Source organism: Triticum aestivum, chromosome 6B, assembly GCF_018294505.1.
Source record: "Triticum aestivum cultivar Chinese Spring chromosome 6B, IWGSC CS RefSeq v2.1, whole genome shotgun sequence".
Lineage (NCBI taxonomy): Eukaryota > Viridiplantae > Streptophyta > Magnoliopsida > Poales > Poaceae > Triticum > Triticum aestivum.
In genome coordinates, this window is record NC_057810.1 from 489,596,407 (window position 1) to 489,621,044 (window position 24,638).

Sequence of the window (24,638 nt, forward strand, 5' to 3'; positions counted from 1 at the left end):
TTTGGGTTGATCCATGTGGGAGCTGGGAGCTCCTGTCTTTTTCTTGTTTTATTCTTACACTTTTTTGTTTCTTTTGTTTTTTGTGTTTTTACATTGAGAACTGTTCACGAATATCGAATTGAAAAAATGACCAGGATTTCAAAAAAGTTCTTAATTTCAAGAGCTGTCCATGATTCAAAAAATGTTCATGAATTTAAAAAATGTTCACAAATTTTAAAAATAATGAACTTCAAAAACTATTCCCCAATTTCAAAAAATGTTCAGCGATTCAAAAAATGTTTGCTGATTCAAAAAAATGTTGGTCAAAATAAAAAATTTTGTGAATTTAAAAAAAATCGCCAATTCAAAAAACTTTACATTTTTTTGAAAAGGTGCACAATTTTCAAAGATGTTTGCAAATTTATAGAAGATGTTCATGATTTGAAAACATGTTCACAATTTCATAAAATTTTAAGGTTTTAAAAAATATTCATGGACTTGGAACAATGTTCGGAAAATGAAAACTAAAAATAAAGAAAAAAAGAAAGGAAAAATAAAAGAAGAGAAACATAAAAAAAAGGAAAACGAACATGAGAAAAATAGAAATAGAAAACGAAATAAAAAAAAGAACAGAAAAAAAGTGAAAACGAAAATGGGAAAACCAAAAGAAAAAAACCTAGAAGAGGGAGCCTGCGCCACTAGGGCCGGCCCAAATTCACGTTTGCGACCTAAGCGTGAAATAGGAACCGCTGCCACGAGCGTGAGGAAAGAAAAAAAGCCTAACCACCGGAACGGTGTGGCTCTGTCCAAATATCCAAATCTTTACGTACTTTTTAGCTCTTGGCGTTGCCTTGCGAGTACCTTACACGATCTGGAGCACTGGATGGGTCAGTACAGTTTTATTTAGAACCGTGTGTCTGCTACAACATTTGCTAGCTTGATACCACAAGCCTCCGTACGCCACACAAACGCAGCACCTAGCACTGGCAGCGATGGCCTAACATTTACAGCGACGCTGCAAAGCTTCGAACAGCAGCTTGGCCTCACCGCGCGCGCATTGATCCATGCTTAACTTGATGCACATCGAGGGGGCCCGTTTGTCAGTACAGGGTGTTGTAAGTGCCAAACGTCGCGGCGATGGAGGCTACGCAGATCACCAGGGACGGCAGCAGGGTGGCGTTCAGGAGCTGGCTCTGCCCCAGGTACCCCGCGGCGGTGATCGTCATGTCCGCGGCGACGCGGGCCAGCGTCCCGGCCTCCGTCGAGAGGAGCCCGCCGTTGTAGGTGCCCCGGGAGAGCCTCGACGACATCACCCGGGACAGGAGGGACAGGTTCACCCCTGCGATGTTCAGACAAAGGTGAGAATCGCAATGCAAGGTTCAGAAAAGGAAACGCTTCCTTCATACTCCGTGTTGGTGGTGGTGGACTGTTATTAGGTTCTTTACCTTCGAGCACCTCGGCGAATACGAACGTGATGAGAGCCGACACGACGTATTGCGCGACGCAGTAGCTGGAGCCGAAGTGGAAGCTCGAGGCGATGCCGATCAGGACCATGATCTCAGACGCCACCAAGATTTGCCTTCAGATGGAGAAAGAAAAAGGGATGTGAAACGGCCGGACAACTGCACAGGTCAAGACAAGGGAACTGCTCTATAGCGTGCGGTGTGATGAAAGCACACAAGTTACCTGTCCTGGAACAGATTGGTGATATAGCTTCCGACGATGACGTTGACCGGAAGAACCGTCAGCCCTAGAACAGCTAGAAAGATGGCCACCGTGCTCGTGGACCAGTTGAAATAGAACGTAGTGACAACACTAGACTCGGAGAGTAGAATCTCCATTGCAAACTTGAGCATGAAGTAGATCAATAACTGAACCTGATATATTTGTGAAGAGCACGCGTCAAAAAGAGTACATTCAACAACTACAAAAAGAGATCAGATTCAAGGGGTTAGGAGGAAACCTTCACAGATGGCGTGAGCAATCTGTATGCTGCGGCAATCGATGTTGCTGCTTTATGACTCTCTTTAGGGTCGTTTTCGTTGTTGTCTGCATTTTCATCCTGCCTCTCCTTTGCCTCTGTGAGCAAAGGCTGTGCTAAACCGCCCTCCAAATTATCATCTCGTCCATGGCCTATGACGGCAAAGAATTCAAGTCAGTAAATGTATCCGGAGCCTAGTTTCCATGACCATGACAAGAGTTGCTTTTGAACAAAGCAGACGACGAGGATTACCGGAATCAGATGACTGTGTGTTGACAGCATTCTCTTTAGCAAAGTGATCTGGCTCTTTGAATGAAATCCATAGCCAAATCAAATTACCAACCCAAGCAAGGGACATGATCCACCCGGGCAAGGTGTTCTGATTAAAAGTTACTGCATAGATCTTAAATTCAGTCTGCAGCAAACCAGCCAGCGCAGGACCGCATGCCATTCCAAGCGCACTAGCACTGACGAACCCTGCAGAGGCTTTCAGCCGGATTTTGAGAGGCACGCAGTCGCTGATATACCGACGGTTCACGGCTCTGGCAGAACCCAACCTGCATACAAAAGTGGCCGATTTGATCGATCAGATATACATTTTAAACATGACAACAGTAAATTAGGGAACAGAAAGAAAATTCATACCCGCAGAGCAGCCGGCCAAGTATGAGAACAGTTAGAGAATTCAGATCATACGCCAAAGCATACAGCAGGTTCCCGGAAAACAGCATGATGCTGCTGAATACGAGGGGCCTAAAGTATGACCTGTTGGACCAGGCACTGAAATATACTGAAGAGAACACTTGGGCAACTGCCATCGACCCGATAATCACACCGCAAACAGTCGCTGCGGCTCCAAGGCTCACCGAATAGTCATCTGCAGTCGGCACGATGATGTATGTGTTCACCATGTAGAGGAATGTGTTCACTAGGTTGAGCATCAGCGACATGAAATGGTAGCTCTGGTCATCGACGAGATCTTCCGAGCTAGTTTGCACGTCTTCTGGAATGATCATTGCGTGTTGTCCTAGGAATGTAAGGAAGGTTGTGCTGTGCGTGAGTTTCTGTACTGAATTATTTATTTGTTCGATGACAGGGTCCTGCACGTAGAAAAGGAGTATAGATATTCATTTAGACCCTATATGAGGATTGGATTATCTGATTATGGAAGCAGCTGAGAACCTAGAAGAGACCTTCAAGGTGATTGATGGATGATCATAGATGGATATAAAGCTTCCTTGGTGATCTTGCAGAGATGCAAGGTTACGTGTCAAAGCACCAGCAACAGCTACGATACCCTGCATTCAGAACTGCATCATAAGTGCAAAAAATGATGACGAATAAAAGGAATCAAGGGCAGCCACCATAAAAGCAAATGCACCAAAGCCCACTTATGAACTGAAAATGCAATAAAGTGAAATTACCACTTGCTTGAAGATCGGCTGAAGCTGAGAATAAGGATGGTTTGCACGAGTCGAGATGTAATAATCTGTAAACCGATAGCCGAAGCGCTTATCGAACTTCTTAAGAATCTTCCGGATCCCAGTAGCATTCATATCAACAAATCTAAGGAGCTTCACAAGATCAAGCCCAACTTGCCTATACGCCTCTCGCACTTGAGAAACTTGTGATATTTCAGAATGTTCCGTGAGTATGGCACGCTGTTGTCCCAATTTCTCGATCCTGCTAGCAAGATGACCTTGCTGTTTCAGTAGAAAGAGCACAACCTTTTCAATCTGCAATGAAGAATTAAACTGTCATGAACACAGATGGCGTGAGGCAAAAAAGAACAAGCATTGATGGTCGAACGAATGCATCAATAATAAAGCCTCTATATGAAAATAAGAATCTATCAGCAACTCAGCTCTGTTTTACCTGTTCGTCAAGCATCCTTGAGAACTCCTTAAGAACCTGTTCATGATTTCTGCCACCATCTTGAGTCTGCTGAACATACTGTTTTACCTTTTTCTTCATCATTTTGTAATTAATATAGTATCTGGAAAAGTGAGCAAATGATTCATAAGATTCCAAATGGTCATTGAACAAGCTTATAATTTGATATTTTTTGTCAGTGCGTCAAAAAAACAGTGACACATAATTTACGCATATCTAACCAATTCAGTCATAACAGTAAAATGCCATGGAACTGAATTTTGGAGCAGCAAGCAACATACTCTTTCCACTCCTCCAGTTGATCCGACGCCAGTACCTTCCCGAAATTAACCATCTTGGCGTTTCGCTACCTGAAACTAAAAATTAACAAAATCGTTAGCATAGCGATAGAGGCTAGAACCAATCAACTCAAGCACAATACTTCGATTTAGTCAACACTTTAGAATACCAGCCAGATAATTGGTTCAGATGCCAGAGTAAATTAAGAAAGACACACACCGCTAATATGTAGCTTTCAGCAAAAGATCTTAACGAGCTTGAGACAAAAAACTAATGCGCACACTAAGCGCCAAAGCCAGGCATGTCAGTGCGTACATGGACCAAAGAAATAATAGCTTTTAATAAGTGGAGAACCTAAGATAATGTTAACATGGGTGGCAAAAGCTTGAGATATTCGAGACAGCTCCAAAAGGGATAGGGCACGTAGCAAGATGGCACAGAATCGACGAGTGACATAGTGAGACAAAACCCTGGAGAGGGCACATAATAAAATGGCTCCAAGGTCTCCCAAGAGCTAAGCATCTCTATTAAAGCGCACACACAATTCCTTTTCTGAATTGGCCTTGCAAAGAACGTGCCTTGGACAAGAGCAATGGATCACCTTCAGACTACAGTAGCACTGTACCAGAACGGCGCCGGTGCAGTTTTTCTGGACACAGAGGTAGGTGCCTTTAAGGCACCGAAGCATCGTCCAGTTTTTCTCGTTGTTTCTATTGTACAGTCGGCCAAATAGTCAGTGTGCTACAGGAAAGTGAACCATCGGGCCGGATGATGAGGAGCAAACGGCCCAGAGAGGGCTGAGGGTCACACGTCAAGAAACATAAATGTGCGCTAGTGGCGACCGTGGTGTTCTGCTTCTCCTGTCAGTATCCTACTTAAAATAAACATAGAAAACCACCGCTCAACTCAGGGGGATGGCCTATCACCGCCGTGGTGCTCCGGCGATCTTGGGGGGCGATTGCGCAAATGCAGATGGTTCTTCTCCGGCGAGACAGTGAGAGGGGATTCTGGCATCATCAATCGGGAAACGGGAAAGGTATTCCGAAATTTTTTTGTTAAAAAGAAAAACTTCAGGCGGATCCATAATTAAGCCGGCAGAGGCACACCGAGGGAAACGAGTCTCTGATCCTTCTGAATGAAAATGAGTACAGTGCTATTTCTGTTTCGGACAAGGGGCTGGAATTACCGCGCGTGTTCTCCGGCGGCTCCTTCCTTCGCCTGTTGGGTCGATCCCTTTCGCTCGGGGAAACAATGCTCTGAATTAGATGACCATCAACGAACCGATCGCGCCTGCAACACCGGCAAATCGATCGCGCATTCAGAACAGGGCCTTCTCTTTTTTTTTCGGAAAAGATTCAGCACAGGGCCTGCACCAACCAAAATCAAAAGACAGGAGAACAGATACGCACGTACCTACAGTTATCCCTTGCGAACGGGAGACACCGGAAGGAGACGAGGCGGCCGGGATTTCGGAAGAGCGCGGCGCAATGGCAATGGCGCGCGTATGTATACCAGTATAGTATGTGTGCGAATGCAATGGCTAGGTTCGGCTGTATGTTGCGTGGTCGGCTTCGGAGGTGCGAGGGAGAGAGGAAGAGGGTGGTATTTATAGAGGCGACGGTGGGGGAGGGGAGGGAGGGAGAGAGGACGGAGGAGTACATGGAGATGGAGGGGGCGTCGCCGGGGATGTGGCCGGGGCGGGGCGGGACAGGAGCGGGTTGGCTGCGGCCGGGACGTCGCCCTCGTGTCGCCGATGCCGACGTGGCGGATTCGACCGGGACGGGACGGGACGGCTCGCGGCCCCGTTTTGGCATAGGATGGCCGTGGCTGTGGACAAAAACGCCTCTCGCCTCATTGCCCCTGGTTTTGTGCGTGGGGTAACTCGGCCACTAATCTTTGGCTCAACTAGGTTTTTCTTTCTAAACCGTTATTTTATTTGATTATCAAAATAAAAGGATTTTTTTTACAAAATCAAAGGAGTTCTTCCAGAAAAAACTTTTAATATATTCATCAGCTGTCAAGGCGGTACAAAGAACCAGAAGTAACAGAAATTACATTCAGGTTCGTAGACCACTTAGTGACAACTACAAGCAATGTAGCAAGTCGAAGGCGCGTTGTCATCATTATCCCTCCCGCATCGGAGTCGGGCAGACCTTGTTTCAGTCACTATTCGAGAATTCATCCGAGTAATCAGTTAATAGGTCAGTTAATCTCTACCCATAGGGTGGCCGAATCGAATAACATCTATTCATCGTGTTAACTTGCCAGGCCGATTAGTTGGCCTTAGTTGGCATGTTAGACCGATTAATCGTTGTTGACTCATTGACATGTGGGCCTACAAAGGCCAGAAAAATTCTCCTTTGACCCTCCCATCCCCCTCTCGCTCCTCAATAGCTAGGGTTTGACCAAACAGTAGCATTTTGTGGTATATTACATAGCTCAGAGCATAAGATTATGATATAATACATAAAAAAAGCTAGATATATGTTGGCAAGATCCTATTTAATCTACCGATTAATTCAGTTAATAGGCACATTCACCGATTAATCGCTACTCCCAGGCCAACTAAGAAGCTACCAGTTACCAATTTCTTGAACAATGGTTTTAGTAAACAATTGGGAATTTGTCGCGCTAACGCTTCACAAGACCAACAAGCCACAACAATGATGACCCACAAGTGTAGGGGATCTATCGTAGTCCTTCCGATAACTAAGAGTGTCGAACCCAACGACGAGCACAAGGAAATGACAAGCGGTTTTCAGTAAGATATTCTCTGCAAACACTGAAATTATCGGTAACAAATAGTTTTGTGATAAGGTAATTCGTAACGGGTAACAAGTAACAAAAGTAAATAAGGTGCAGCAAGGTGGCCCGATCCATTTTTAGCAAAGGACAAGCCTGGACTAGTTCTTATATAGAGAAAAGTGCTCCCGAGTACACATGAGAATTATCCTCAAGCTAGTTTTCATCACGTTCATATGATTCGTATTCGTTACTTTGATAATTTGATATGTGGGTGGACCGGTGCTTGGGTACTATCCTTTCTTGGACAAGCATCCCGCTCATGATTAACCCCTATTGCAAGCATCCGTAACTACAAAAGAAGTATTAAGGTAGACCTAACCATAGCATGAAACATATGGATCCAAATCAGCTCCTTGCGAAGCAACGCATAAACTAGGGTTTAAACTTCTGTCACTCTAGCAACCCATCATCTACTTATTACTTTCCAATGCCTTCCTCTAGGCCCAAACAATGGTGAAGCGTCATGTAGTCGACGTTCACATAACACCACTAGAGGAGAGACAACATACATCTCATCAAAATATCGAACGAATACCAAATTCACATGACTACTTATAGCAAGACTTCTCCCATGTCCTCAGGAACAAACGTAACTACTCACAAATCATATTCATATTCATAATCAGAGGGGTATTAATATGCATAAATGATTTGAACATATGATCTTCCACCGAATAAACCAACTAGCATTAACTACAAGGAGTAATCAACACTACTAGTAACCCACAGGTACCAATCTGAGGTTTTGATACAAAGATTGGATACAAGAGATGAACTAGGGTTTGAGAGGAGATGGTGCTGGTGAAGATGCTGATGGAGATTGACTCCCTCCCGCTAAGAGGATCGATGGTGATGACGATGGTGATGATTTCCCCCTCCCGGAGGGATGTTTCCCCGGCAGAACAGCTTCGCCGGAGCTCTAGATTGGTTCCACCAAGGTTCCGCCTAGTGGCGGCGGTGTTTCATCCCTAAAGCTTGCTTATCATTTTTTTCAGGGTAAAAGACTTCATATAGGAGAAGATGGTCACCGGAGGGCTACCAGGGGGCCCACGAGACAGGGGCGCGCCCAGGGGGTAGGGCGCGCCCCCCACCCTCGTGGCCAGGGTGTGGGCCCCCTCTGGTACTTTCTTTACCCATTATTTTTTATTAATTCCGAAAATAACTTTCGTGGAGTTTCAGGACTTTTGGAATTGTGCAGAATAGGTCTCTAATATTTGCTCCTTTTCCAGCCCAGAATCCAGCTGCCGGCATTCTCCCTCTTCATGTAAACCTTGTAAAATAAGAGAAAATAGGCATAAGTATTGTGACATAACATGTAATAACAGCCCATAATGCAATAAATATCAATATAAAAGCATGATGCAAAATGGACGTATCAACTCCCACAAGCTTAGACCTCGCTTGTCCTCAAGCGGAAGCCAAAATCGAAAAATATGTCCACATGTTTAGAGATAGAGGTGTCGATAAAATAAAATACGGACATGAGGGCATCATGATCATTCTTATAACAGCAACATATATACATATTGTCATATGATTTCTTATGCTAAAATAAGAATCTATTCACCATGTCAAGTATGAATCAGAAACTTCAATGAAAACTAACAACCTATAATCTCGGTGATTGAAGTAATTGCAATTTATCATAACATCGGAAAGAGTCAATATAAGAGCTTTTTAGCAAGTCCACATACTCAACTATCATTTAGTCTTTCACAATTGCTAACACTCACGCAATACTTATGGGTATGAAGTTTTAATCGGACACAGAGAAAGATAGGGGCTTATAGTGTTCCTCCCAACCTTTTATCTCAAGGGTAATGTCAACAATAATAGTTCATGCTAACTTACATCCAATTGGATATATATATTAGGATCTTTCCAACACAAGGTGCTTGCCAAAGGATAAAATGTAAAAAGGAAAGGTGAAGATCACCATGACTCTTGCATAATGTATAAGACAAAAGTAAAAGATAGGTCCTTCGTAGAGGGAAGCAGAGGTTGTCATGTGCTTTTAGAGTTGGATGCACAGAATCTTAATGCAAAAGAACGTCACTTTATATTGCCACTTGTGATATGGACCTTTATTATGCAGTCCGTCGCTTTTATTGCTTCCATATCAAAAGATCGTATAAAGCTTATTTTCTCCACACTAATAAGTCATACATATTTAGAGAGCAATTTTTATTGCATGCAACATGACAACTTACTTGAAGGATCTTAGTCAATCCATAGGTAGGTATGGTGGACTCTCATGATAAAACTGGATTTAAGGATATTTGGAAGCACAAGTAGTATCTCTACTTGGTGCAAAGAATTTGGCTAGCATGAGGGGGAAAGGCAAGCTCAACATGTTGGATGATCCATGACAATATACTTTATTTCGGATATAAGAAAACATAACCCATTACGTTGTCTTCCTTGTCCAACATCAACTCTTTAGCATGTCATATTTTAATGAGTGCTCACAATCATAAAAGATGTCCAATATAGTGTATTTATATGTGAAAACCTCTCTTTCTTTATTACTTCCTATTAATTGCAACGATGACCAAAACTATGTTTGTCAACTCTCAACAACTTTTATTCATCATACTCTTTATATGTGAAGTCATTACTCTCCATAAGATCAATATGATCTCTTTATTTCTTTTTATCCTTTCTTTTTCTTTTATTCCCTCAAGATCATAGCAAGGTAGCAAAGCCCTTGACTCAACACTAATCTTTATTATATATAGCTCACGGACTCGATTACATAGAGGGATCATAAAGCAAAACTCAAAACTAAATCATACCGAAACTTTATTCTACTAGGTCAAGATATTACCAAACGGATCAAACTAAGAAAACCGGTAAAGATAGGAGTGTGATGGTGATACGATACCGGGGCACCTCCCCCAAGCTTCGCAGTAGCCAAGGGGAGTGCCCATACCCATGTGATTATGTCTCCTTCTTTGGAGGTGGTGGTGTGATATTCTTGGCGATGATGCCCCTCAGGATATGATTCTCCTCCTCGAGCTTATTGACTTCCTGCTTGAGGTCCATTATTTCCTCACAGAGCTTACCCGTGACGGCTAAAGCTCCTTTCACCCATGGATGTTATATAGCTGCTGGAGAACAAGTGACACTCTTTTTCATATTTTCATAAGAAATAAATCTGACATTGGAAGGGATGACCGAGTTTGGAATAGCTGAGCTCTATAGTTCCCCCGTCGTGCATCCGGCTCGGAAGCGAGAAGTAACTTCTTGATCCTCCTCCATGGCATCTATCCTCTTCAAATCGGCCTCCATCTCCTCCTCCATTGATGGCCCAAAGTGATAGGCATCGTTGTTTGCTCCCGGACCCGGTGTCGGATGAGACACCCAACTCTCCCCGACTGACTTGAGAAGACATCTTGCTCTAAATCTGCTGCAGAAACAACTCAAAATAAAAATAGAGGATATTTGCGTGATACGGTGGTCAAAACCTTCGGGAGATTATATAATGATTTTTACCAACTAAAAGAAGTATCGTGCAAGAAAACGGAGTCCGGAGAGCACACGGGGTGCCCACGAGGCAGGGGAGCGCGGCCAGGGGGTAGGGCGCGCCCTCCACCCTCGTGGATGCCTCGTGTCCTTCCCGGACTACTTCTTATTTTCCTATTTTCTTAAATATTCCAAAAGGAGAAAAATTGTTGTTAGAACTGTTTTGGAGTCGGTTTACTTACTGTACCACATACCTATTCCTTTTCGGAGTCTGAAACATTCTGGAAAGTGTCCCTTATATATTCCTCCGGGGTTACGGTTTCAATAACATTGGTTTCAACATTTATGGGATTACCTGAGATATAATGTTTGATCCTTTGACCATTCACCACCTTCGGACTTGTGCCTTCGAAGTTGTTGATTTTTATGGCATCGGAACGATAGACCTCCTCGATAACGTAAGGGCCTTCCCATTTAGAGAGAAGTTTTCCTGCAAAAAATGTTAAACGAGAGTTGTATGGCAAAACATAATCACCTACATTAAACTCACGCTTTTGTATCCTTTTGTCATGCCATCTTTTAACTTTTTCTTTAAACAGTTTGGCATTCTCATAGGCTTGAGTTCTCCATTCATCAAGTGAGATAATGTCAAATAACCTCTTTTCACCGGCAAGTTTAAAATCATAATTGAGCTCTTTAATGGCCCAATATGCCTTATGTTCTAGTTCGAGAGGTAAGTGACATGCTTTTCCATAAACCATTTTATATGGAGACATACCCATATGATTTTTATATGCGGTTCTATAAGCCCATAATGCATCATCAAGTTTCTTGGGCCAATTCTTTCTAGATCTATTAACAGCCTTTTGCAAAATCAATTTAAGCTCTCTGTTACTCAGTTCTACTTGGCCACTAGACTGTGGGTGATATGGAGATGCAATTCTATGATTAACGTCATACTTGGCAAGCATTTTACGAAAAGCACCATGAATAAAATGTGAACCACCATCAGTCATTAGGTATCTAGGGACTCCAAACCTCGGAAAAATAACTTCTTTAAGCATCTTAATAGAGGTGTTATGATCAACACTATTAGTTGGAATAGCTTCTACCCACTTATTAACATAATCAACAACAACTAAAATATGTGTATACCCATTAGAGGAAGGAAACGGTCCCATATAATCAAAGCCCCAAACATCAAATGGTTCAATAACAAGAGAATAATTCATAGGCATTTCTTGATGTCTACTAATATTACCAATTCTTTGACATTCATCACAAGACAAGACAAACTTACGGTCATCCTTGAAGAGAGTAGGCCAATAAAAACCGGATTGCAATACCTTATGCACAGTTCTATCTCCAGCGTGGTGTCCTCCATAAGTCTCGGAGTGACACTTGCATAGAATATGTTCTTGTTCATGCTTAGGTATACAACGTCTAATAACACCATCTACTCCTTCTTTATAAAGGTGTGGGTCATCCCAGAAGTAATGTCTTAAATCATAGAAAAACTTTTTCTTTTGCTGGTATGTGAAATTAGGTGGTATAAATTCAGCAACAATGTAATTAGCATAATTAGCATACCATGGAGCGGTACGAGAAGCATTTATGACGGCTAATTGTTCATCAGGAAAGCTATCATCAGTAGGTAGTGGGTCATCAAGAACATTCTCTAACCTAGACAAGTTGTCTGCAATGGGGTTCTCAGCTCCCTTTCTATCAATAATATGCAAATCAAATTCTTGTAGCAAGAGAACCCATCTAATAAGTCTAGGTTTATCATCTTTCTTTTCCATAAGATATTTAATAGTAGCATGATCAGTGTGAACAGTTACTTTAGAGTCAACAATATAAGGTCTAAACTTATCACAAGCAAATACAACTGCTAAAAATTCTTTTTCAGTAGTAGCATGATTTCTCTGGGCACTGTCTAGAGTTTTACTAGCATATTGAATAACATTTAGTTTCTTATCAACTCTTTGTCCTAGAACAACACCTACAACATAATCACTAGCATCGCACATAATTTCAAAGGGTAAATTCCAATCAGGTGGCTGAACAATAGGTGCAGAAATCAAAGCTTTCTTAAGTATTTCAAATGCTTCTACACAATCATCAACGAAGACAAAAGGAATATCTTTTTGTAAAAGATTAGTGAGAGGCCTAGAAATTTTAGAGAAGTCTTTAATGAACCTCCTATAAAAACCGGCATGACCAAGGAAACTTCTTATACCTTTAATGTCCTTGGGACACGACATCTTTTCAATAGCATCAGCTTTGGCTTTATCAACTTCAATACCTCTTTCAGAAATTTTATGCCCCAAGACAATACCTTCATTAACCATAAAGTGGCACTTCTCCCAATTCAAGACAATACTAGTATCTTCGCATCTCTGCAAAACTCGATCAAGGTTGCTCAAGCAATCATCAAAAGAAGATCAATAAACGGAGAAATCATCCATGAAAACCTCAACAATATTTTCACAGAAGTCAGAGAATATAGCCATCATACATCTTTGAAAGGTAGCAGGTGCATTACATAAACCAAAAGGCATACGTCTATAAGCAAAAGTACCGAAAGGGCAAGTAAAAGTGGTCTTTTCTTGATCCTCTTTTGACACAGGTATTTGAGAGAAACCAGAGTAACCATCTACAAAGCAAAAAATGTGTATGTTTGGATAATCTTTCTAGCATTTGACCAATAAAAGGTAAAGGGTAATGATCCTTTTTAGTAGCTTTATTTAATTTGCGGAAATCAATTACCATCCTATAACCTGTAATAATTCTTTGCGGGATCAATTCATCTTTATTATTAGGAACGACAGTAATACCTCCCTTCTTAGGGACACAATGGATAGGACTTACCCATTGACTATCTACAACAGGATAAATTATACCTGCCTCCAGGAGCTTTAGTATTTCTTTTCTTACCACTTCTTTCATCTTAGGATTTAATCATTGTTGGTGATCAACAACTGGTTTGGTATCTTTCTCCAATTATATCTTGTGTTGGCATAGAGTGGGACTAATGCCCTTAAGATCATCAAGAGTATATCCAATAGCAGCACGGTGCTTCTTCAGAGTTTTCAATAATCTCTCCTCTTCCTGCTCTGAAAGGTTAGCACTAATAATAAAGGATATACCTTCTTTTCATCAAGATAAGCATATTTAAGAGTATCTGGTAGTGGTTTAAGCTCAAACACGGGATCACCCTTGGGTGGTGGAGGATCCCCTAGAATTTCAACAGGCAAGTTGTGTTTCAAAATAGGTCTCTATTTAAAGAACACTTCATCTATTTCCCTTATTTCATTCATAAACATATCATTTTCATGGTCTAGCAAATATTGTTCTAAAGGATCATTAGGAGGCACGGCAATAGAAGCAAGACCAACAATTTCATCCTTACTAGGCAATTCTTTATCATGGGGTTATCTATAAAATTTAGCAAAATTAAACTCATGAGACATATCCCCCAAACCAATAGTAATAACATCCTTTTTGCAGTCTATCTTAGCATGAACAGTGTTCAAGAAGGGTCTGCCAAATATAATGGTACAAAAGTCATCTTGTGGGGAACCAAGAACAAGAAAATTGATAACCCGCATGTATACGGGATAGTTGTAGCCTCTTTCGATAAGTAAGAGTGTCGAACCCAACGAGGAGCTAAAGGTAGAACAAATACTCTCTCAAGTCCTATCGGCCACTGATACGACTCTACGCACGCTTGACGTTCACTTTACCCAGAACAAGTATGAAACTAGAAGTACTTTGTAGGTGTGATAGGATAGGTCTGAAAGATAATAAAGAGTACATAAATAAAAAGTAGGGGCTGTTTAGATAAAGATGCAATAAAGTAAATATAGCGAGTGTGGAAAAGTGGTGGTAGGAGTTGTGAAATTGTCCCTAAGCAATTGACTACGTTACTAGACCGATAATCACTATTGCAATTCTATTTGAGGGAGAGGCATAAGCTAACATACTTTCTCTACTTGGATCATATGCACTTATGATTGGAACTCTAGCAAGCATCCGCAAATACTAAAGATTCATTAAGGTAAAACCGAACCATAGCATTAAAATATCAAGTCCCCTTTGTTCCATACGCAAACAACCTACTTACTCGGGTCTGTGCTTCTGTCACTCACGCCACCCACCATAAGAAAATCATAAACATATTGCAAACCCTACAGCGGCAATCCCTCACGCTTGCGCGACACGGAGGGCACAATAGGACAGCACCAATAATAAAACATGCAACTCAAACCAATCATAGCAATTCATCAATCACCGATAGGACAACGAAAATCTACTCAGACATCATAGGATGGCAACACATCATTGGAAAATAATATGAAGCATAAAGCACCATGTTCAAGTAGAGGGTACAGCGGGTTGCGGGAGAGTGGACCGCTGGATATAGATGGGGTGATGGAGATGTTGGTGAAGATGACAGAGGTGTTGGTCAAGATCGCGGTGATGATGATGGCCCTCGGCGGCGTTCCAGCGCCACCGGAAGCAAGGGGGAGAGAGCCCCCTCTTCTTCTTCTTCTTCTTCTTCCTTGACCTTCTCCCTAGATGGGAGAAGGGTTTCCCCTCTGTTCCTTGGCTCCCATGGCGTGGGAGGGGCGAGAGCCCCTCCGAGATTGGATCTATCTCTCTGTTTCTGCGTTCTGGAATCCTTCCCCTTCACTGTTTCTTTTATATCTGGAGATCCGTAACTCTGATTGGGGTGAATCTTTCGCCCAGATTTTTCTCATAAAATTAGCTTTCTTGCGGCAAAAGAAGGACATCAACCACCTTACGGGTGGCCCACGAGAGTCCAAGGCGCGCCCAGGGGGGAGGGCGCACCCCCCTGTCTCGTGGCCACCCCGGACACCATTTCGCGTTGATTCTTCCTCCGGAAAATCACAAATATTCCAAAATAATTCTCCGTCCGTTTTTATCCCGTTTGGACTCCGTTTGATATTGGGTTTCCGCGAAACAAAAAAAACATGCAACAGACATGAACTGGCACTGGGCACTGGATCAATATGTTAGTCCCAAAAAATAGTATAAAAAGTTGCCAAAAGTATATAAAAGTTGAATAATATTGGCATGGAACAATCAAAAATTATAGATACGACGGAGACGTATTATAAATCAGCAGGATATTTAACTTTCCCACACAAGACTTCAACATCTCTAACAATCCCAACTGGTGAAATAGTATCTCTATTGGCAAGCTTAATTATAACATATATTTCTTCTATCTCAGCAGGTGCAATGTCATGCATAATTTTTTTGTATAAAGAATGAGGTATTGCACTAGCACTGGCACCCATATCACATAAACCATGATAACAATGATCTCCTATTTTAACAGAAATAACAGGCATGCCTACAACAGGTCTATGTTTATTTTTAGTATCGGGTCTATCAATTCTAGTAGCTTCATCACAGAAGTAAATAACATGCCCATTAATATTATCATCCAAGAGATCTTTAACCATAGCAATACTAGGTTCAACTTTAATTTGTTTAGGTGGTGTAGGTGTTCTAGTATTACTCTTACGAACCACAGTTGAAGTTTTAGCATGATCCTTTATCCTAACAGGAAAAGGTGGTTTCTCAATATAGGTAGTAGGAACAATAGGATCATTATAAGTGATAGTGTTTTCTTCAACTTTAATAGGTGCAACTACTTTTACTTCAACGGGAGGATTATATTTAAACCACTTCTCCTTAGGGAGGTCAACATGAGTAGCAAATGATTCACAGAAAGAAGCTATTATCTCAGAGTCAAGTCCATATTTAGTGCTAAATTCACGGAAAACATCGGTATCCATAAAAGATTTAACACAATCAAACTTAGGTGTCATACCTGACTCCTTACCTTCGTCGAGGTCCCAATCTTCAGAGTTGTGTATAGTTCTTTCCAATAAATCCCATCGGAATTCAATAGTCTTCATCATAAAAGAACCAGTACAAGAAGTATCAAGCATGTAGTGATTGTTGAGAGAAAGCCGAGCATACATTTTTTGAATAATCATTTTTCTTGAGAGCTCATGATTGGGCATGAATATAACATTGACTTAAGCCTCCCCCAAGCTTGAGCGATGCTTTCTCCTTCGCGAGGCCAAAAATTATATATATAATTACGATCACAATGAACAAGATGCATAGGATAAAACTTCTGATGAAATTCCAATTTCAATCGGTTGTAGTTCCATGATCCCATATAATCACATAGCCTAAACCATGTCAATGCCTCTCCCTTCAAAGATAAAGGGAAGACCTTCTTCTTGATAACATCGTCGGGCATACTGATACGTCTCCAACATATCTATAATTTTTGATTGTTCCATGCTATTATATTACCTCTTTTGGATGTTTATGGGCTTTATTTTACACATTTATATCATTTTTTGGACTAACCTACTAACTGGAGGCCCAACCCATATTGCTGTTTTTTTTGCCTATTTCAGTATTTCGAAGAAAAGGAATATCAAACGGAGTCCAAACGGAATGAAACCTTCGGAAGCGTGATTTTTGGAACAAACGTGATCCGGAGAGCTTGGAGTGCAAGTCAAGAAGCTTCCGAGGGCCCCACGAGATAGGGGGCCGCGCCCCCTGTAGGGCGCGCCCCCCTGTCTCGTGGGCCCCTCAGGCGGCCACCGACGTACTTCTTCCTCCTATATATACCTACGTACCCTGAAAACATCCAGGAGCACCACGAAACACAATTTCCACCGCCGTAACCTTCTGTATCCGCGAGATCCCATTTGGAGCCTTCGCCGGCACCCTGCCGGAGGGGGAATCAACCACGGAGGGCCTCTACATCAACATCCTTGCCCCTCCGATGAGTTGTGAGTAGTTTACCACAGACCTACGGGTCCATAGTTATTAGCTAGATGGCTTCTTCTCTGTTTTTGGATCTCAATACAATGTTCTCCCCCTCTCTTGTGGAGATCTATTCGATGTAAACTCTTTTTGCGGTGTGTTTGTCGAGATCCGATGAATTGTGGGTTTATGATCAAGTTTATCTATGAATAATATTTGAATCTTCTCTGAATTCTTTTATGTATGATTGAGTTATCTTTGCAAGTCTCTTCGAATTATCAGGTTGGTTTGGCCTACTAGATTGGTCTTTCTTGCCATGGGAGAAGTGCTTAGCTTTGGGTTCAATCTTGCGGTGTTCTTACTGTTGGGGAACGTAGTAATTTCAAAAAAAAATCTACGTACACGCAAGATCATGGTGATGGCATAGCAACGAGAGGGGAGAGTGTTGTCCATGTACCCTCGTAGACCGTAAGCGGAAGCGTTATGACAACGCGGTTGATGTAGTCGTACGTCTTCACGATCCGACCGATCCAAGTACCGAACGTACGGCACCTCCGAGTTCAGCACATGTTCAGCTCGATGACGATCCCCGGACTCCGATCCAGCAAAGTGTCAGGGATGAGTTCCGTCAGCACGACGGCGTGGTGACGATGATGATGCTCTACCGGCGCAGGGCTTCACCTAAACTCCGCGACGATATGACCGAGGTGGAATATGGTGGAAGGGGGGCACCGCACACGGCTAAGGAACGATCTGTAGATCAACTTGTGTGTCATGGGGTGCCCCCCTGCCCCCGTATATAAAGGAGGGAGGGGGGAGGTGCGGCCGGCCAAGGAGGGCGCGCCAAGGAGGAGTCCTACTCCCACCGGGAGTAGGATTCCCCCCTTCCAAGTAGTAGGAGTAGGAGTCAAGGAAAGGAGGAAGAGAAGAGAAGGAAGGAGGGGGCACAGCCCCTCCCCCTAGTCCAATTCGGACTAGGCCTTGGGGGGCGCCCGACCTCTCTCTCTCTTTCCCCTAAATCCCAATAAGGCCCATATACTCCCCGGCGAATTCCCGTAACTCTCCGGTACTCCGAAAAATACCCGAATCACTCGGAACCTTTCCGAACTCCGAATATAGGCATCCAATATATCGATCTTTACGTCTCGACCATTTGGAGACTCCTCGTCATGTCCCCGATCTCATCCGGGACTCCGAACTCCTTCGGTACATCAAAACTCATAAACTCATAATATAACTGTCATCGAAACCTTAAGCGTGCAGACCATACGGGTTCGAAAACTATGTAGACATGACCTAGAACTATTCTCGGTCAATAACCAATAGCGGAACCTGGATGTCCATATTGGCTCCTACATATTCTACGAAGATCTTTATCGGTCAAACCGCATAACAACATACGTTGTTCCCTTTGTCATCGGTATGTTACTTGCCCGAGATTCGATCGTCGGTACCCAATACCTAGTTCAATCTCGTTACCGGCAAGTCTCTTTACTCGTTACGTAATGCATCATTCCGTAACTAACTCATTAGCTACATTGCTTGCAAGGCTTATAGTTATGTGCATTACCGAGAGGGCCCAGAGATACCTCTCCGACAATCGGAGTGACAAAACCTAATCTCAAAATACGCCAACCCAACATGTACTTTCGGAGACACCTGTAGTACTCCTTTATAATCACCCAGTTACGTTGTGACGTTTGGTAGTACCCAAAGTGTTCCTTCGGTAAACGGGAGTTGCATAATCTCATAGTTACAGGAACATGTATAAGTCATGAAGAAAGCAATAGCAACATACTAAACAATCAAGTGCTAAGCTAACGGAATGGGTCAAGTCAATCATGTCATTCTCCTAATGATGTGATCCCGTTAATCAAATGACAACTCTTTTGTCCATGGCTAGGAAACATAACCATCTTTGATTAATGAGCTAGTCAAGTAGAGGCATACTAGTGACGTTATGTTTGTCTATGTATTCACACATGTATCATGTTTCCGGTTAATACAATTCTAGCATGAATAATAAACATTTATCATGATATAAGGAAATAAATAATAACTTTATTATTGCCTCTAGGGCATATTTCCTTCAGTCTCCCACTTGCACTAGAGTCAATAATCTAGTTCACATCGCCATGTGATTTAACACCAATATTCATATCTATATGTGATTAATACCCATAGTTCACATCATCATGTGATCAACACCCAAAGGGTTTACTAGAGTCAATAATCTAGTTCACATCGCTATGTGATTAACACCCAAAGAGTACTAAGGTGTGATCATGTTTTGCTTGTGAGAGAAGCTTAGTCAACGGGCCTGTCACATTCAGAGCCGTATGTATTTTGCAAATATTTTATGTCTACAATGCTCTGCACGGAGCTACTCTAGCTAATTGATCCCACTTTCAATATGCATCCAGATTGAGACTTAGAGTCATCTGGATCGGTGTAAAAAGCTTGCATCGATGTAACTCTTTACGACGGGCTCTTTTATCACTTCCATAATTGAGAAATATGTCCTTAGTCCTTACCAAGGATATTCTTGACAAATGTCCAGTGATATACTCCTAGATCACTATTGTATTCCCTTACCAAATTCAGAGCAAGGTATACAATAGGTCTGGTATATAGCATAGCATACTTTATAGAACCTATGACTGAGGCATAGGGAATGACTTTCATTCTCTTTTCTATTTTCTGCCGTGGTCGGGATTTGAGTCTTACTCAATTTCACACCTTTGCAACACAGGAAAGAACTTTTCTTTGACTGTTCCATTTTGAACTACTTCAAAATCTTGACAAGGTATGTACTTATTGAAAAACTTATCAAGCGTCTTGATCTATCTCAATAGATCTTGATGCTCAATATGTAAGTAGCTTTACTGAGGTCTTTCTTTTAAAGAACTCCTTTCAAACACTCCTTTATGCTTTGCAGAATAATTCTACATTATTTCCGATCAACAATATGTCATTCACATATACTTATCAGAAATGTTGTAGTGCTCCCACTCACTTTCTTGTAAATACAGGCTTCACCGTAAGTCTGTACAAAACTATATGCTTTGATCAACTTATCAAAGCGTATATTCCAACTCCGAGATGCTTGCACCAGTCCATAGATGGATTGCTGGAGCTTGCATATTTTGTTAGCACCTTTAGGATTGACAAAATCTTCTGGTTGCATCATATACAACTCTTCTTTAAGAAAACCATTAAGGAATGCAGTTTTGACATCCATTTGCCAGATTTCATAAATTGTGGCAATTGCTAACATGATTCGGACAGACTTAAGCATCGCTACAGTTGATAAAATCTCATTGTAGTCAACACCTTGAACTTGTCAAAACCTTTTTTGCGACAAGTCGAGCTTTGTAGATAGTAACACTACTATCAATGTCCGTCTTCCTCTCGAAGATCCATTTATTTTTCTATGGTTTGCCGATCATCGGGCAAGTCCACCAAAGTCCACACTTTGTTCTCATACATGGATCCTATCTCAGATTTCATGGCCTCCAGCCATTTTGCGGAATCTGGGCTCATCATCGCTTCCTCATAGTTCCTAGGTTTGCCATGGTCAAGTAACATGACTTCCAGAATAGGATTACTGTACCACTCTGGTGCGGATCTTACTCTGGTAGACCTACGAGGTTTTGTAGTAACTTAATCTGAAGTTTCATGATCATCATCATTAGCTTCCTCACTAATTGGTGTAGGAATCACTAGAACTGATTTCTGTGATGAACTACTTTCCAATTCGGGAGAAGGTACAAATTACCTTATCAAGTTCTACTTTCCTCCCACTCACTTCTTTCAAGAGAAAACTCCTTCTCTAGAAAGAATCCATTCTTAGCAACGAATGTTTTGTCTTCGGATCTGTGATAGAAGGTGTGCCCAACAGTTTCCTTTGGCTATTCTATGAAGACGCAGTTCTCCGATTTGGGTTCGAGCTTATCAGGTTGAAAACCTTTTTCATATAAGCATCGCAACTCCAAACTTTAAGAAATGACAGCTTAGGTTTACTGCTAAACCATAGTTCATATGGTGTCGTCTCAATGGATTTAGATGGTGCCCTTTTAACGTGAATGCAGCTGTCTATAATGCATAACCCCAAAACAATAGTGATAAATCAGTAAGAGACATCATAGATCGCACCATATCCAATAAAGTGCGGTTATGACGTTCGGACACACCATAATGTTGTGGTCTTCCCGGTCGCGTGAGCTGTGAAACTATTCCACATTATTTTAATTGAAGACCAAACTCGTAACTCAAATATTCGTCTCGGCGATCAGATCGTAGAAACTTTATTTTCTTGTTACGATGATTTTTCCACTTCACTCTGAAATTCTTTGAACCTTTCAACTATTTCAGACTTATGTTTTATCAAGTAGATATACCCATATCTGCTCAAATCATCTTGTGAAGGTCAAAAAATAATGATACTTGCCATGAGCATCAACACTCATTGGATCTGTATGTATTATTTCCAATAAGTCAGTAGCTTGTTCCATTGTTCCGGAGAACGGAGTTTTAGTCATCTTGCCCAAAAGGCACGGTTCGCAAGCATCAAATGATTCATAACCAAGTGATTCCGAAGATCCATCTTTATGGAGTTTCTTCATGTGCTTTACACCGATATGACCCAAACGGCAGTGCCACAAATAAGTTGCACTATCATTATTAACTTTGCATCTTTTGGCATCAATATTATGAATATGTGTATCACTACGATCGAGATCCAACAAACTATTTTCATTGGGTGTATGACCATTGAAGGTTTTATTCATGTAAACAGAACAACAATTATTCTCTGATTTTAAATGAATAACCATATTGCAATAAACATGATCAAATCATATTTATGCTCAACGCAAATGCCAAATAACATTTATTTAGGTTTAACACTAATCCCAAAAGTATAGGGAGTGTGTGATGATGATCATATCAATCTTGGAACTATTTCCAACACTCATCGTCACTTCCCCTCAACTAGTCTCTGTTTATGATGTAACTCCTGTTTCGAGTTACTAATCTTAGCAACCGAACAAGTATCAAATACTCAGGGGCTACTATAAACACTAGTAAGGCACACATCAAACACCTGTATATCAAATATACCCTTGTTCACTTTGCCATCCTTCTTATCCACCAAATATTCAGGGCATTTATGCTTCCAGTGACCATTTCCTTTGCAGTGTAAGCATTCAGTTTTAGGCTTTGATCCAGCTTTGAGCTTCTTCGCGGGAGTGACAACTTGCTTGTCATTCTACTTGAAGTTCCCTTTCTTTCTCTTTGCCCTTTTCTTGAAACTAGTGGTCTTGTCAATCATCAACACTTGATGCTCTTTCTTGATTTCTACCTTCGTCGATTTCAACATCACGAAGAGCTCGGGAATCGTTTTCGTCATCCCTTGCATACTATAGTTCATCACGTAGTTCTAGTAACTTAGTGATGGTGACTAGAGAATCCTGTCAATCACTATCTTATCTGGAAGATTAACTCCCACTTGATTCAAGCGATTGAAGTACCCAGACAATCTGAGCACATGCTCACTAGTTGAGCGATTCTCCTCCATCTTTGAGCTATAGAACATTCATAACGTCTGTATATTGAGCTAGCCAAACGTTCATAATGTCTGCATCTGCTCCTGCAATAGGTCTGTCACCTAGCGGTGCATTAAGGACATAATTCTTCTGTGCAGCAATGAGGATAAACCTCAGATCACGGATCCAATCCACATCATTGCTACTAACATCTTTCAACACAATTTTCTCTAGGAACATATCAAAATAAACATATGAAAGCAACAACGCGAGCTATTGATCTACAACATAATTTGCAAAATACTACCAGGACTAAGTTCATGATAAATTTAAGTTCAATTAATCATATTACTTAAGAACTCCCACTTAGAAAGACATCCCTCTAATCCTCTAAGTGATTACGTGATCCATATCAACTACACCATGTCCGATCGTCACGTGAGATGGAGTAGTTTCAACGGTGAACATCAATATGTTGATCATATCTACTATATGATTCACGCTCGACCTTTCGGTCTCTGTGTTCCGAGGCCATATCTGTTATATGCTAGGCTCGTCAAGTTTAACCTGAGTATTCCGCGTGTGCAACTGTTTTGCACCCGTTGTATTTGAACGTAGAGCCTATCACACCCAATCATCATGTGGTGTCTCAGCACGAAGAACTTTCGCAACGGTGCATACTCAGGAAGAACACTTCTTGATAATTAGTGAGAGATCATCTTAAAATGCTACCGTCAATCAAAGCAAGATAAGATGCATAAAGGATAAACATCACATGCAATCAATATAAGTGATATGATATGGCCATCATCATCTTGTGCTTGTGATCTCCATCTCCGAAGCACCGTCGTGATCACCATCGTCACCGGCGCGACACCTTGATCTCCATCGTAGCATCATTGTCGTTACGCCATCTATTGCTTCTACGACTATCGCTACCGCTTAGTGATAAAGTAAAGCAATTACAGGGCGTTTGCATTTCATACAATAAAGCGACAACCATATGGCTCCTGCCAGTTGCCTATAACTTCGGTTACAAAACATGATCATCTCATACAACAACTCATACCTCATCGCGTCTTGACCATATCACATCACAACATGCCTTGCAAAAACAAGTTAGACATCCTCGACTTTGTTGTTGCAAGTTTTACGTGGCTGCTACGGGCTGAGCAAGAACCGTTCTTACCTACGCATCAAAAACCACAACGATAGTTCGTCAAGTTAGTGCTGTTTTAACCTTCACAAGGACCGGGCGTAGCCACACTCGGTTCAACTAAAGTTGGAGAAACAGACACCCGCTAGTCACCTGTGTGCAAAGTACGGCGGTAAAACCAGTCTCGCGTAAGCGTACGCGTAATGTCGGTCCGGGCCGCTTCATCCAACAATACCGTTGAACCAAAGTATGACATGCTGGTAAGCAGTATGACTTGTATCGCCCACAACTCACTTGTGTTCTACTCGTGCATATAACATCAACGCATAAAACCTAGGCTCTGATGCCATTGTTGGGGAACGTAGTAATTTCAAAAAAAATCCTACGTACACGCAAGATCATGGTGATGCAATAGCAACGAGAGGGGAGAGTGTTGTCCACGTATCCTCGTAGACCGTAAGCGGAAGCGTTATGACAACACGGTTGATGTAGTCGTACGTCTTCACGATCCGACCGATCCAAGTACCGAATGTACGACACCTCCGAGTTCAGCACACGTTCAGCTCGATGACGATCCCCGGACTCCGATCCAGCAAAGTGTCGGGGATGAGTTCCGTCAGCACAATGGCGTGGTGATGATGATGATGCTCTACCGGCGCAGGGCTTCGCCTAAACTCCGCGACGATATGACCGAGGTGGAATATGGTGG

General features: G+C 41.9%; 1 protein-coding gene across 2 annotated transcripts; it reads right to left on the reverse strand.

Annotated features, from left to right (window-relative positions):
* Positions 1 to 859: 859 nt before the first annotated feature.
* LOC123137630 (SPX domain-containing membrane protein OsI_08463) lies at positions 860 to 5,792 on the reverse strand. 2 transcript variants are annotated; one of them, XM_044557447.1, is made up of 12 exons: positions 5,546 to 5,792; positions 5,319 to 5,422; positions 4,135 to 4,203; positions 3,836 to 3,956; positions 3,385 to 3,696; positions 3,154 to 3,258; positions 2,606 to 3,060; positions 2,213 to 2,517; positions 1,943 to 2,112; positions 1,666 to 1,856; positions 1,425 to 1,558; positions 860 to 1,318 (listed from the first exon to the last, which is right to left on the reverse strand). In XM_044557447.1, exons 3-12 carry the CDS (start codon positions 4,185 to 4,187, stop codon positions 1,080 to 1,082), a joined length of 2,085 nt encoding a protein of 694 aa, XP_044413382.1. In that variant the 5' UTR covers positions 4,188 to 4,203; positions 5,319 to 5,422; positions 5,546 to 5,792; the 3' UTR covers positions 860 to 1,079. The 2 variants fall into 2 exon arrangements, with proteins under 2 accessions (XP_044413382.1, XP_044413381.1); XM_044557446.1 differs by having other exon boundaries at positions 4,135 to 4,209.
* Positions 5,793 to 24,638: the final 18,846 nt, after the last annotated feature.